This window comes from Anguilla rostrata, chromosome 6 (genome assembly GCF_018555375.3).
Source record: "Anguilla rostrata isolate EN2019 chromosome 6, ASM1855537v3, whole genome shotgun sequence".
In the NCBI taxonomy this organism is placed as follows: Eukaryota; Metazoa; Chordata; class Actinopteri; order Anguilliformes; family Anguillidae; genus Anguilla; species Anguilla rostrata.
This window is the reverse complement of record NC_057938.1, coordinates 41,569,193-41,582,660: the sequence shown is the minus strand read 5'-3', so window position 1 is coordinate 41,582,660 and position 13,468 is coordinate 41,569,193. Positions and strand designations below refer to the sequence as shown.

The 13,468-nt window shown below is 42.1% G+C and overlaps 1 protein-coding gene across 1 annotated transcript; it reads left to right on the top strand.

Annotated features, from left to right (window-relative positions):
• The first annotated feature begins 2,711 nt into the window (after positions 1-2,711).
• LOC135258039 (cytospin-A-like) lies at positions 2,712-13,423 on the top strand. The gene is made up of 11 exons (XM_064341234.1): positions 2,712-2,907; positions 3,266-3,455; positions 5,660-5,818; positions 6,876-7,334; positions 7,678-7,751; positions 9,592-10,178; positions 10,994-11,087; positions 11,446-11,521; positions 11,814-11,868; positions 13,014-13,110; positions 13,325-13,423. Exons 3-11 carry the CDS (start codon positions 5,779-5,781, stop codon positions 13,421-13,423), a joined length of 1,581 nt encoding a protein of 526 aa, XP_064197304.1. The 5' UTR covers positions 2,712-2,907; positions 3,266-3,455; positions 5,660-5,778.
• Positions 13,424-13,468: the final 45 nt, after the last annotated feature.

Here is a 13,468-nt window from a genome sequence, read left to right as displayed (position 1 = left end):
CCAGGGATATATTCTCAGGCAAACTTAAATTAAAGGTAAAACTGCACAAGGAAAAGAGTTACATTTGCATTTCCAATAGCAGAGGGATCCATAGCCACACTTTGATGGCTACTTTTTACCACTTTAATAAACATGTATTAATAGAGAGAACAGAACTGATACTATTATCAGAGGTGTGGTTGATTCAATTTCTATTCAGTCAGTTAAAAAAAATGAATTGAGGTTCAATTCATGAACTAAAAAATCTGTTTTCGTTTTGTTTTTTTTACGACCACTTTAAATTCATGAACTGAATTTCAGCTAATTTAATAGCTGAAATTAAACTGACCCCAAACCTGACTGTAATCATCACCGTATGAGACGCATGGAAGCCAGGGAGGAATAAGCTGGGTGAAAGCTGGATGGATGTGTGTATGTAGCAGAAGCTGGTATTTCGGATTGGCCAAAGGCATCTGATTAAATTCTCAGTTACTCTGTGTATTATAAAACTTTGAGGGAAATGTGTTCATTTGTGAAACCGTATTATGCGTAAATGCATGCATGACTGATATGGCCACCTCATGTATGCACATGACAATACATTTAAAGTATTTTAAATAAATAATATCAATCAACAAAAATTCAATAGTAGATATTTACAATATTTTATTGTATGTTCATTATCAACATTACAATGTTCCCTTGTAGTAAAAGAAATAGAGGGTTTTATAATCAAGAAAGTTCCAGGTACTGTACATCTTTTACTAGAAGGATTTAGGTTTATTAGGTTGTTGGCTATAGATACGATCGTAGATATAATTGTTTCATGACAGGTGGTAATCAAAAGATAAGTGCCTACAATTAGTCTCTATAAGTTCTCAAAATTGTCTCGTATATTTCAGCAACACTGACAAGATTGTAACCGTGTTTGAATGTGTAATATTTCTGACATTATAATGTTGCTTTGTTTATGAGAGCCCAGGAGGAACTGAGCACTGACAGGATGTGAGTTGGTGTCTGGGGATTTACATAATCCCAGGTTTTGATCCATTCCAGATAGAGAGAGAGGTCCACAGGAGACGCCAATGCTATTGAACAGGACCCAGCAATCGGGAAATTAAAAGCGAAACATGGTAGTGCTGGCAGGTCATCAAACAGAACATAGGGCCTAATCCACTTAATTGGCTTGACTTCCTATGGACCCAACTTTTTATTTAAAGGATGGTTGTGAATGCATTTGTTCACCCTTAACTGTTAACCTTATCAATATCACCGTTCAGTACAGACCATAGAGGAGAGCTATATTATATACCATTAACCCAAAGCTCTCAGCCACTTGATTGCACCTTTGGGGCTCTTGAATACCATACAGCAATAAAAAAAAGTTTGCAAAGCAGCTGTGCTCGGTGAAAACAAGGGGAACATTATGATATATCAATCATTATTAATTATCAATTTGGCAGACAACATTTTGAAACACAATTAACACTACTATATATATATATATATATATATATTATAATAAATACTCTAAGGACATGACGAAGCAATACTCTAAAAAAAAAATTTCAGACTGCACGGTAACTAAAGCAATGTCAAAATTCACAACGTGAGATACGGTTCGACCTTGCCATCTAGTGGAAGAGAACATATTGCACTCGTTTAGTCTTACATGAGTGACCCCTCGGCTGTGGTTGGTAAACCCAGGTGATAACAGAAATGATATTGGGTCTTGCTTTAATCCAGTCGTTTTTTATTTTTATTATATATATATATATATATATATAAATAATATATATATAGCTCCAGTCCGAATAATTGGAAGTTGTGGTTTCAGGATGTGTCGACAAATAGAAAATATCATTTTCAAATGCTTCTATGAATTATCCCATATAGCAGCTTCGTGGAATACGGTAAATCAGTAGGCTACAGTACAAGGCAAAACACCACCTTCCGGCATTTGGATTGACTTCAATACATTTGTTACCAAGGAGAAATTAATAAATGAAAATGTATTCATTAATCCAGTTTTATTTTCGTTTTTGTCCTCCGTATTCCATTAGAAGGTACAAAGCACGCCCGTATCCGACTCAGCACACTGGCCTACTGTTGACTATACAAGTGCATAGAAGTTGTATACAACTGGAATACTCAACAGTAGTGCGTTGATTCGGACACGGCACGGCCTACCAACAATTGTAATACCAAATATAATTGCCAGAGGTCGCCACTGCACTAACACACAAAAATTCACTATTAAAACGTTGATTATGACATTGGTGTTGCGTTCATCCTATCCGCCTATGATAGCAATACAGTATTTACGAAAAATCGAAAGGCTAACCCTTTATAGAGATTGTAGATCTGTTTTGTTTTTGTCCAGGACTTGCCTTAACAAAAAAAATCAAATAAAATAACGAATGAAATTTGATATCCTTATCTGGTTTTGGGTAAAATGTATGACTCATGCTGGAAACTGCAGCAAAGACTAGTTGGATCATATGTTAGCCTCAGCTGGATTGTGTTAATTCAGGATCGAAGTAGCCAGCACCCCAGTCTTGGCTACAAACTTCTCAGTCCAGTAGGAGCGTGGGCAATAATCCAATTCATTGTGCAATTAGCTCAAATTAAACAAACATGTCGTTGTCAACCTATTAGTGGGTGCTGTTACTGGCAAGAAACGAAGATACCTATTATCCACGATTCAGTTAAATGCTCGGTTTCCCATGCACCTTTGGCCAATTATTCGTGGATTGCTGTGATTTGCATCTCAATTCCATCATTGTGCAGCCTAAACACCGCCAGCAATTAAAACGACTAGAGAATTTATGATGTTCTCAAGCGTTCCAATCTGTGTTATTCTAGATCGTGGACCTAATGATACTCCCTCCAGTTATTTTACCTGAAATGCCCCCTCGATTTTGGCAGGTATGTACTGCAACATCATTTGCCACGCAATGCGTTTAACTTTACAAAGATTCTCTTACGCTACATGTAATCAACGTGACATCACTCTGCCACCAACTCACGCGTATGTGGAGATGACAGCTGACATTTCTGCTGTATGCACTTGTACGCGGAGAGTTAAAAGCTCATTGAATGCTTTTCTTCCACGTCCATGTGGCAGCTGACTTACGCAGTTTCTAATCTGCATGAATATTAAACCAGCCATTCGCATGTAACCAACATCATAAACAATCATGACAAATGCTACCACGAAAAGTGATTCTATTAATAAACACGATTTGTTTTTGAAATATTTCCCTTAACTCATGATTTTGAACAGGACAGATAGTCTGGTGGTAGTCTTGTCAATAAGCACCTCACTGCCGCATTGAGAGCGCAGAGGAGCTGGAGCCTTGGTCGGGACCAGTTTGGCTACTGTTCGCTTCCTTCGTCCCTGGCCCAGTTAAGCTTGAAATACACGCCTCGAATTGAAGAGACGACCTCCTCCATAACTGAAAAGATAACAGCAAGTGGGTGAAAAGATTGTTTGTATTCCATGTCGTGCTGTAAAGGATTGCCGAAGCCAGACTTTTAGCTGGAATCGACGCATCCCAATACGAGACGCACGGGAAGGAGGTTTAAGCAATCACCCACAAAAGGTTCGTCGAGGTAGCTAGTCTGTGTATTTGGTTTGCCAGCTTGGCAAGTGTTACGATATGCGGTCTCTTAACTTGTCATGTTGTGAACATGTCTTATCTAATTAGCGTGGTATATAATTGCACTTCTACATGACTTCCCCTACAGAATGGGTTGCGTTGATTCAGAATAACTACAAGCACGTACCACTTGAGCTCTGATGTAAGAGGTTTTCTAAAACTCAGAAAGTCTTCTCAAATGCAGCAGCGAATTAATGATGAAAATGTATTCGTGTTGTGCAAGCTTATTTGATAAATGAATGCGAAAATAATCATTTGATCTGCCGCTCTCCTAGCGTGTAATAACACGTACAGCGTAATAATGTGACGAGAGTAATTAGGAAGCCTCTATATTTGACTCAGCAGATTTAGTGGCTATTAGTTTCGCACATAGTGACAAGCCATTTATGACCGAATATGGTCCCCGATGCTTGACTATGGTTGCGTAGTAATGTATATTTTTTCCCAGGTATTAGCCTGTCCAGGGGGAAAACTCACGTTGCTAGCTATCAGACAAGTCAGCCTAATTCCAAAACCCCAGAACGAAAGCGTAATATGTGTGCCAGTTGAACCAAAAACAAGAGACTCCACGGCTAAATTTTAGTCAATCCTCGATCAGTTCGCTCGGGAAAAGAAATGAATGAAAAAAATTAAACGACGAAACTGCTGGCCATTCACTACTGAAACTAAAACACTACTGAATTCCAGTTGCTTTAGGCCACAAGTTATTCCAGAAGTTAGTGCGAAATAATTGACTATATTCAGCCACTTTGCCTTAAAAAGTCAAAACTGGCGCTACGTAGCCAGTTAACCAACATAGATTTAAAACCTTATGCCAGGAGAGATCTGGAATTCAGTATAAATTTAAATCTGCGTAATGTAAGTTGTTAGTGTTTTAATACAGCCTGTGAATTATCATGGATTTATATTTAAATATTTTGACCACCTGACAGGTGCACAAATCAACTCAATTAGTAATTTTAATCCATTAATCGGTCATAAACCATTAGGGCAAGATAGAACCTGCTTTGACAAACCGTGCTTACTTTCGGAACTGGTTTCTCTTGTCTAACCTGGCTCCATTTAATTTAATTACGCTACTATTCTTGTTCGTTTTTGGAACGTCCAATACCTTGAAGATGGCAGCTGGATTTTGCTGGCACAACTTCGGCACTCTTGAGCTGATGGGTTTAAACGCTCTCATTACACCTTAAACTGCTCATACAAGCACGGCTTGTATTTGAGTGATTTAACTTTGGAGGAAGTACCCAGAGATGGTGCCAGATTGGGCAACTTTTTCATGTTATTGTGCAGGGAAAATGGCTTTGGGCGGGTTCACCGTTTTCAAATCTGGCTACACTGGACTGCTCTGCCTTTAAGTGAGGATCAAGTGTGAACTTATACCGCAAATTCCAGTTCAATGCGCTTATCCTGCTGCCCGCTCTTCTGTTATGTCAGACAGCAAAACCGACATTGGGTAAATCCAGCCACTGTTAAAAGAACAGCCTGCCGTCTTGCTACTCCAGGAATTCAGACGCGGCCAAAACTCCACAGGATACGCTCTTGTGCTTTGTCATATGAGAGTTTTCTAGAAATTATTCAATGGAAGTATTTTATCTATGGAAATCTGTGGTAATGACCAAGGTTCACTCTCACAGTAACGTGTTCCATCATTTTCGGTTTAGGACAGATGTCCCTCTCCTTCTATTGAGCCTTGACTTTTAGGTCTTTGCCCTTCAAAGATGGAAAAAGATAAAAGTATTGATTATGATGATGCATTTTGTCCATAAAGAACTATTTTGTCCTCTAAGCCAAAATCAATGAGAATATACTTCAAAAGGACAGGATGTAGTGCCTTATAAGGTACAGAATTACAAAGACCTTAAGAATAAAGTCATCCATAATGAAATGAATGTAGTGCATGGGAGCCATTCGCTCATTACAAGACCACCAAGTAGTTTTTTTAGTATGGCACCTCCTTGTGGTTGACGCATGTTGGGTCACTCAATAATGACAGGACTGTACTTTTGCATCAACAGGAGTAATCAGTCGTAGGTAAGACTGTGGGAGGACCCACTGGTGGAGAGTGTGGCAGGGGAAGCAAGAGTGAAGGAAACTGGGATACAGAGGCGACCAGAAGTTAAAATCCCAGTGTATTATGGGTAATCTCACCAGCAAGGATGGCCATGGGCCTACAGGTAATTTACTATATAACCTTAATACACAACCAAAGACAAAATGACCTATCTCTGTGGTTACAGGCCATCTCCAGCTTTGTTTTGTCTGTTCTTTATATAATAATCATAATAATAATAATAATAATTAATAATGTCAAATTTATTATGCTTTTCATTGTGAGGACAATCTCATTGTGCTACATAAATGTATTAAAGGATTTTTTAAAAAGTTGATAGGAAAGAAAAAGACAATAAAAGGATAAAAATGATTTAACAACAAAGCAGCAATTAAACTGGAGCAATAAAATACATTGGCAGTTTTAATAAAACGCATTCCTAAAAAGATGCGTTTTAATTTGTCTTTATTGAACTTCAACTGGGGACAAAGACGTCCTGCCACCCCCCCCCCTCCCCCCCCCCAAACTCATCCACATAGAGCACACACACCCTTACTGATGCTCTGTGACATATTTTAGCCTTTAGTCATTGCGGAGGGAAGGCGATGATGCAGGCGGGGCTGGGCACTGTGTTCGCAGCAGTCTGCAGACACACGCTTCGCGTCCTCCTGCAATTCATCAGCCCCCGCTCGCCCCAGATGGTGAGTCAGCAGAATTCTGCAGTTCAGAACAAGGACAGAATATGAAATACGAAGAGCAGGAAAACCTTGAGGTGTGCGTGTGCGTGTGTCTGTGTGTGTGCGTGTGTGTTTGTGTGTGTACGTGCATGAAGACAAATATAACTAGCATACAAATGAACTCATGTAAATTTGAGGTCATTAAAATGCAACTGGAGTGATGAGACTGAGCCTTTCATTTATCTTGATTCTGTGACGCTAACAGAATGAAGCCCATTAAAAAATTAAATCATTTTTTTAATACAAGGAATAACCAAGCAAGACAGACTGCTGCGTGACTGTGTCAAGTACACAATGAGTTGGCGTGCAGTGCACACCTGTCACAAGCAATTTTTGTATTTTTTTGGTATTATGATCTATGACTACTCTGCACAATGAATTGCCTGTCAGGAACAATGAATGTTTAATGATTCGTTGACTAATTGTTTCCTTCCACCCCTTCAGCTCATCTCTCCACAGGATCACATTTGGATTTGTTCCACACACCACCCACCTCCCCCCTAGACCCAGGCTTACCTGGGACAGTGTTGGCCCAGGCTGCTGTTCCAGATGCACAGGCCAGGTCAGTGTCTGAGGGTGCAGGGGAGTCGGCCTCCCTGGAGGGCTCTCGTCCAGAGTCCCCGTTTAACAAAACCTCAGAGTGGGCTGCAATCGGACCTGAAGGCCTCACGTCACCCAGCCAGACAGGAAGTGATGTGGACAGCGGGCAGAGCATGGGCGGCACCCCCCTGACCCCCATGCAGTGCCTCACCCCCAGCTGGCAGGAGAAGGACAGCGGTCTGGAACAGTCCCTGGCGGGCGGGGCGGGGGATGTGACCGCGCTGTCCCCGCTTGAGCTGCAGGAGCAGTACGGGGTTTCCCCGGGGTCAAGTCCTGACCACGAGGAACCAGCATGCTCAACAGGTACGATGTGTCACCATGTCCAGCAGCGGTATGTGGGTGATTAGATAGACACTGGTGTACCTCCAGTCCAGTCCAATCATGGCTATTGTTCTGGTCAGGATATATGATCTTTGAAAGCCTGACTGAAAAAACATAATCACTGACTGGTTCACCATGGTGATACAATAGCTGTGGGTAGAGGCAATGTAAACTCCAAAATATGCTCCATTGGTTGGCTAAGCTATATTTTGCCATGTAGAAGTTATGTAGAAGAGATGGGGTGGACATTCTGGAGAACACATTGCTGTAGGACACCATTGCTTGATCATTTCAAGTGAAATCTGTCTATCTGTGTGGATGTCAGCTCTACTCGAGCAGCTGCTGGTAGAGAGGGCGGAGCTGGTGGAGGAGGGGAGGAGCTTGAAGGACATTCTGCAGGTGAGCTGGAGGCCTGTTCCCACCCCTGTCCCCTTATGTCAGACCAGGGATATGTAAAGGTCCTGATAGGCCAGATTAGCCTGATGCTTCATTCCTACGACCATCTGAGAGACACAGTACAAGATACAAAAAGCGTTGAGTACATTTCCATCAATTCAAATGTACATTTTGACTAACCATTTACTTTGGGTGATTATTTTTGCATATTCAAAATAACAACACACTGAAAGCACAATGGGAGGCACATGCATTTGGAAACACTTCTTATGAACTGGGAAGTTTAGAGCTGATTTTTGATTTCCAAAGAACTTGTAATTTAAAGCGAGTACTGACCAGGAAATGGAGGACCCCAGGGCCCATTCCCTGAGGTAATGGTCAGAATTCTGTATGATATCACACAAGGAGACAGCACAAGCCAGCCTGTCATCTTTGACCAAAAAGCCGTAAACACCACCGCAAGGACTGCTGGGAGGTAATAACGGGCTGCTTCCTGAAGCCATTTGTAAAGGAATCTCGAAGGGAGCATAAACAGATTATCATGATTAAGTTCTTTATTCGTCTCATAGCCAAGACCTCGTTATGCTTTTAAGCTGTGGTGGGAGATCGCTGATACTGGCTGTAGTCACGCAGGCCCACGATCCAGATTTAAAAAAAAAAAAAAAAATCTTTCTTTGAATGCCTGATTTTCTAAGATGTTACGGGATGGTATTTGCTTGCCTGGTATGCTGAATCCTCTGTGGTTCACTGACCCTCTGTGGGGTGGGACGGCCCGTCTTTCTGAACTTTGAACGTGGAGCGGTTTGTGTAAGGGAGGTACGTAAGGCTTTGGAGGTCAGACACATGTTTGCCTTTTAGGTAACACCACTGGGTGAAGGAAACATCTGTGGGACTATCATTCTGGCAAATGGATCAGAAATGATCCATCCAGCATTTTCAAGATGGAAGTTTTCTATCTTCTGACACCTGGGGTTGTGCCTTTAGCCACTGCATGTTGAAGCATGGTGTGGCATTCCATTGGCAGCATGTTATACAGATTTGCGTTTTAGCTATCAGTAGACACCATCTGTAAATATCGCTGAACAGCCTTCATGAGTACCAGTATGGTGTGCTTTGTTCCAGGTGCAAAGCATTGTACACAAATCTTGACACGAGTGCCATAAATTCAGCTGTGCCAATGTGGCTTACATTCCTGAGGTGCGGTTGCGAAGGACCCCACCTGAATAACCTTTGGCACCAAACACACACCCTTGGTACAGGGTACAAGACCGTTGCCTTTCACTGGTTTTTTTTTTTTTTCACTGTGCCACTGTTCTTGTTGGGACTTGCAACTTGTGTGATTGAAACCTGTGAGGTCACGATAGAGCTCTTATTTGCAGGAGGGAACAGCAGTGCTTCTGTATAGCCGCACAATAAGAGAGCAGTTATTGATTGCCTGTTGAGAAATGTTAAGGTAAGCAAATTTCTGCCAAATGAGAAACAAGTTGTTTACTCTCTCCCTCGCCCCCTCGGTCGCATAGCTGAGATTGCACAGCAAAACCAAGGCACTACCTAACTTTGTCCTGTGTTTATGTGAGAATTCAGTCTCTTGTAGACTAGAATTAGGTATGTAGGTTCTGCTTTATGCAGAGGTGGAAAGTCCAGGGGTCAGAAAGAAAGTCCTGCCATGCGTTTCTTCCACCCATGGACCAGAGGATTTCACGTATTAGTTTTACCTCTTGGCTGAAGAATTGTGCTAGCAAATCCAGGTGACTGGAACAAGATACTTTTACTTTCTGAACCTGGATTTTCCACCTCTGGTTTTACGTACTTTGAGTAATTCCGTGTCTTTCCTCGCTGGCAGACAGAGCGGAGTGAATGGCTGCAGTTCCAGGCAGACCTCCAGGTGGCAGTAGCAGTTGCGGACCGGCTGCGTCTGGAAGCAGAGGAGGAGCTGGGCAAGCTCAGAGAGACCCAGCAGGACACAGAACGGCAGCTGGCTGTCGCACTCCGCAAGCAGCAGGAGACAGACGGAGAGCTGGAGTCCCTGAGGGCCCAGCACAAAGAGGCCTGCCAGAAACTGTCTGCCCTGGCCCTCAGCCACAAGCAGGCCAGGGAGGAGCTGGACACTCTTAGGGCAGAGCACAGAGAGACCTGCCAAAAATTGTCCGCTCTGACTCTGACCCACCAGCAGGCAGCGGAGGAGCTCGGATCACTGAGGGACAGAGAGGGGTCACGGGTGGGGAAGGAGCAGGACTCAGAGACGCAGACTGGGTGTGAGGTCAAAACGTGTGTCTCAGAGGACATCCAGAAAGGGGAGGAGCCACAGCATGGGGGAAAGGCGGTGGTGGAAAGGTACCTGCGGAGTGTGGCAGCTGAGGAGAAGAAGAAAGAAGAGTCATATTCTGGGAGGGATCCCCGGAGAATAGTAATGCTATGTGAGAGGTCCAGGTAAAGCTGGACTTCAGCTGCCCTAATGTTCATAGACCTCACCACTGCTGGAATCATAGCAGTCTGGGGAAGGGGGGGGGGGGGGAGTGAGGGGTGTTATGCACAGGTTTTGCAATGATGCAGTTTTGTGAATGAAAGGAGGGACTCCAGAGTGAGAGCTTGCAGTGCAGTGTTATGAAAGCACGCTTTAGCTGAATGAAAAGGTATACACAGAAGGAAGTGATGTAGAACACAATTATATATTTAATGTTCAGTAAAAGCTCAACCTTCATGATCCCAACCACCAGACAAGCCTGTATGATTATTAATAAGCTTACTCTCCTGCAAAGGTTGATGGAAAACATTGAATTTTCACCGAGATGATCCTCTAGGAACAAGTGTAGTTTTTCAGCAGCATCTGCCTTCATTTGAACATATTTATTCCTGTTGTACACTAGCTTTAATATCCTCTTTTTAAAGTACTTCTAGTCCCCTAATATACCTCAGCTGCCCCATACACTTCATTATAACTGGTAGAGAATCTTCCACATGGGATTCCAGTTAATGGAAGTTACCAGCAAAAAGTACCAGTAGTCTGGTAGCACTAGATCACAAGAATACATGGTGTGAGGAAGCAGGGTTTTCAGCATGCATTTTATTATTATTAAAAAAAATAATAATTTTGTCATTTTAAACTACCACAGAAATGCCACAATTGTGGTTAGGCAACAACAGGTGGCGTAATTTGGTTTGGTTCTGTGTTATTAATTGTTCCTGTTCAAAGTGAATGGAGCCCCTCAATACTCAAAAGTACAGCTTGGTCTGTTGTTTTTCAGAAGTCTCTCTAGAATCCCCCTGCCCTCTGAATCCCCATCTGCACCGAATGGTAGCTCGCAGCCTATGACAACCACAACAGGACCCCTCAGCAAGGTTAGAGCACATCCTGTCCTGTGAGGGGTGTTTTGACTATAGAGGGGTCCATTTTACAATAATTATTGTGGAGGGCAGCTGCTTAAGATTTATAGCTGACGAATAAGATTTCTCTGGATGCTAAATATACCACGTATATTCTAATTGATGGTAATATTGGTGGTACTCATTATCTCCAGTCCTTGAGGTTGGCTGACAAATATCATGTGTCAAGTTATTCTCGTAATTAATTTGGAGCTCTGTTGATACCATTGAGGTCCATCTTACTGATGTCTAATTCAAATGTATGGCTATGAAAGTTTATGTGGTGAAATATACTTGTTGTTCCACTTTCTTTTGTTGTTGTCTTTCTTTGCAGGACCAAGACCCAGCAAGAGGGAGGAGGGTGGACCGACTCCTGCGAAGACAAGACAGCTGGTCCAGCTCCTATTCAAGTGTGTGTGTGTGTGTGTGTGTTTATATGCATGTGCGTGGGAGAGAAGGTCCATGTATATTTAATTTAACTTATTTGATTTAATTTAATTTAATTTATTTAATTTAGCTATGTCATAGCTTACCCTCAAATCCAAAATTCACCAAAGTCACATCAAATTACTCTCCCTGCTCTGAATTAAAATGATTTATGGCTGAGATAATATGTTTGGTTATCTGGTTGGTTTGATTGGTCTTGTTGATTTGATTTTGGCTTGTGTTGCATCTTACCAACTGATTTGTTGTGTCTGACAGGTCAACCAGAGGATCACATCGCTGACCCATCATCAGTGATCAACAGTGTTATCAGGCGAGTCCCCAGAACAATTATATTAAATGGTTGTTCTATACAGCTCAGATTTGAAAATAATTTTTTTTTTTTAAGCAGGGCATGGGCCTAGTCTATCTCTGAACTTCATCTTCCATACCCAAACCAAGTCTCAAGAATATATTGATATTGAGTGCAATGTAACACCCCTTTTCTTATGGGTGATTGATGAATACATATTTGTGATGATTCAGGTAACCTGAAATGTTATCCTTTCACACGATTGCCTATCAGGTCTCAGGTATTTTGACTGTAGTGGAACCAATCTTTACAACAATTACTGTGGAGGGCAGCTGCTTCAGATTTATAGTTGAATAATATTTGTCCTGATGCTAAACATGCAACACAGTTTATAATTGGATGGTAATGAACACCAAGCTCCATAATGTTTGGGGCAAAGATATTTCTCATTTGGCTCTGTACTCCACTATTATAGGTTTAGAGGCACAACTCTAATATAGACATTACTGTGTCATTACTGTGACATTACATATAATACTCTGCATGAGTATTATATCTCAGAGTGGTTAGAAATCTTTGACACTTCAGAATTGTGCAAGTAGTCTTAGCAGACAGGTCCCATGATCTGCTATTGGATTCCAACAGGTATTGATTCACCAATCAATTCCTGACAATCATCTACTTGATGTGCTACTGGCCTGTTGTCTAAAAGCCTTTTTACAATATTCAGCATATAGGATTTCAGTTCAGATATTTCAGCCCATTTCCACAATTTGCTGACTGAGTTGATCTTGTATTTGTTAAAACGCTTTGTAACATAAGCCAGATGGGATTTTTTCACAAATTAAAGTGAACACCAGCCTTCATGAGATATACTGTAGGCTTTATTTGCCAGGGCCTAATTCTGACAATATAAATCCAGTGAATGATGGTTCTGAATCAAGTAATCTGCAGAAGTAAATGACCTCCATACAGCAGGAATTTGACATTTTTGTTTTCTAGAATGAGGCCTGAAGCTGACGGTTGTTCCAAAAACACTGATAACTATTGAACCGTGTGAAGGAGGGCTGTTTTGGAACCAAGCTAATCTGGTTCATACTGCATCTCACCCAGTATTACTACTTACGCAGATTTATCAGTGACTATTCTCCTCTTCATGTCCCCAGACCTCAGGATAGTTTCAGCATGCTTCTGCGTCGTCACGGAGGCTCAAAGCGGAATTCCCTGCTGCGCTGGTGTCAGAACCGCACCCAGGGCTACGAGGTGAGGGAGAAGTTTCCCATCTGCACCCCTCATCGCGCTCATCATCTGCAGGCCTAACGTGGTCACAGTATGGTCACAGAAGATGGAGAGTACCACGTAGTCAAAGGATAGTTTGCTTCTTGTAGCTGTTGCCAACAATCTGCTTTATATTGTTAGGTTCCTAAGTGCTTAGCGCCACTGAGTAATGGCTCTGTTTCTTGTGTCCTCTCTGTAGAATATTGATATCACCAACTTCAGCAGCAGCTGGGTGGATGGGCTAGCCTTCTGCGCAGTGTACCACACCTATCTTCCGATGCATACCTATGCACGCTGACCGCAGCAAGTAGGACTCATCTAAGCACATACCATATACAAAGAG

What these genes read in the sequence shown, in the direction of transcription:
- LOC135258039 (XM_064341234.1), top strand. Translation starts at nt 5,779, where the DNA reads ATGGGTAATCTCACCAGCAAGGATGGCCATGGGCCTACAG. An exon ending in GGATGGCCATGGGCCTACAG is followed by an intron (nt 5,819 to 6,875) that starts GTAATTTACTAT and finishes CCACCCCTTCAG; the next exon opens with CTCATCTCTCCACAGGATCA. An exon ending in ATGCTATGTGAGAGGTCCAG is followed by an intron (nt 10,179 to 10,993) that starts GTAAAGCTGGAC and finishes GTTGTTTTTCAG; the next exon opens with AAGTCTCTCTAGAATCCCCC.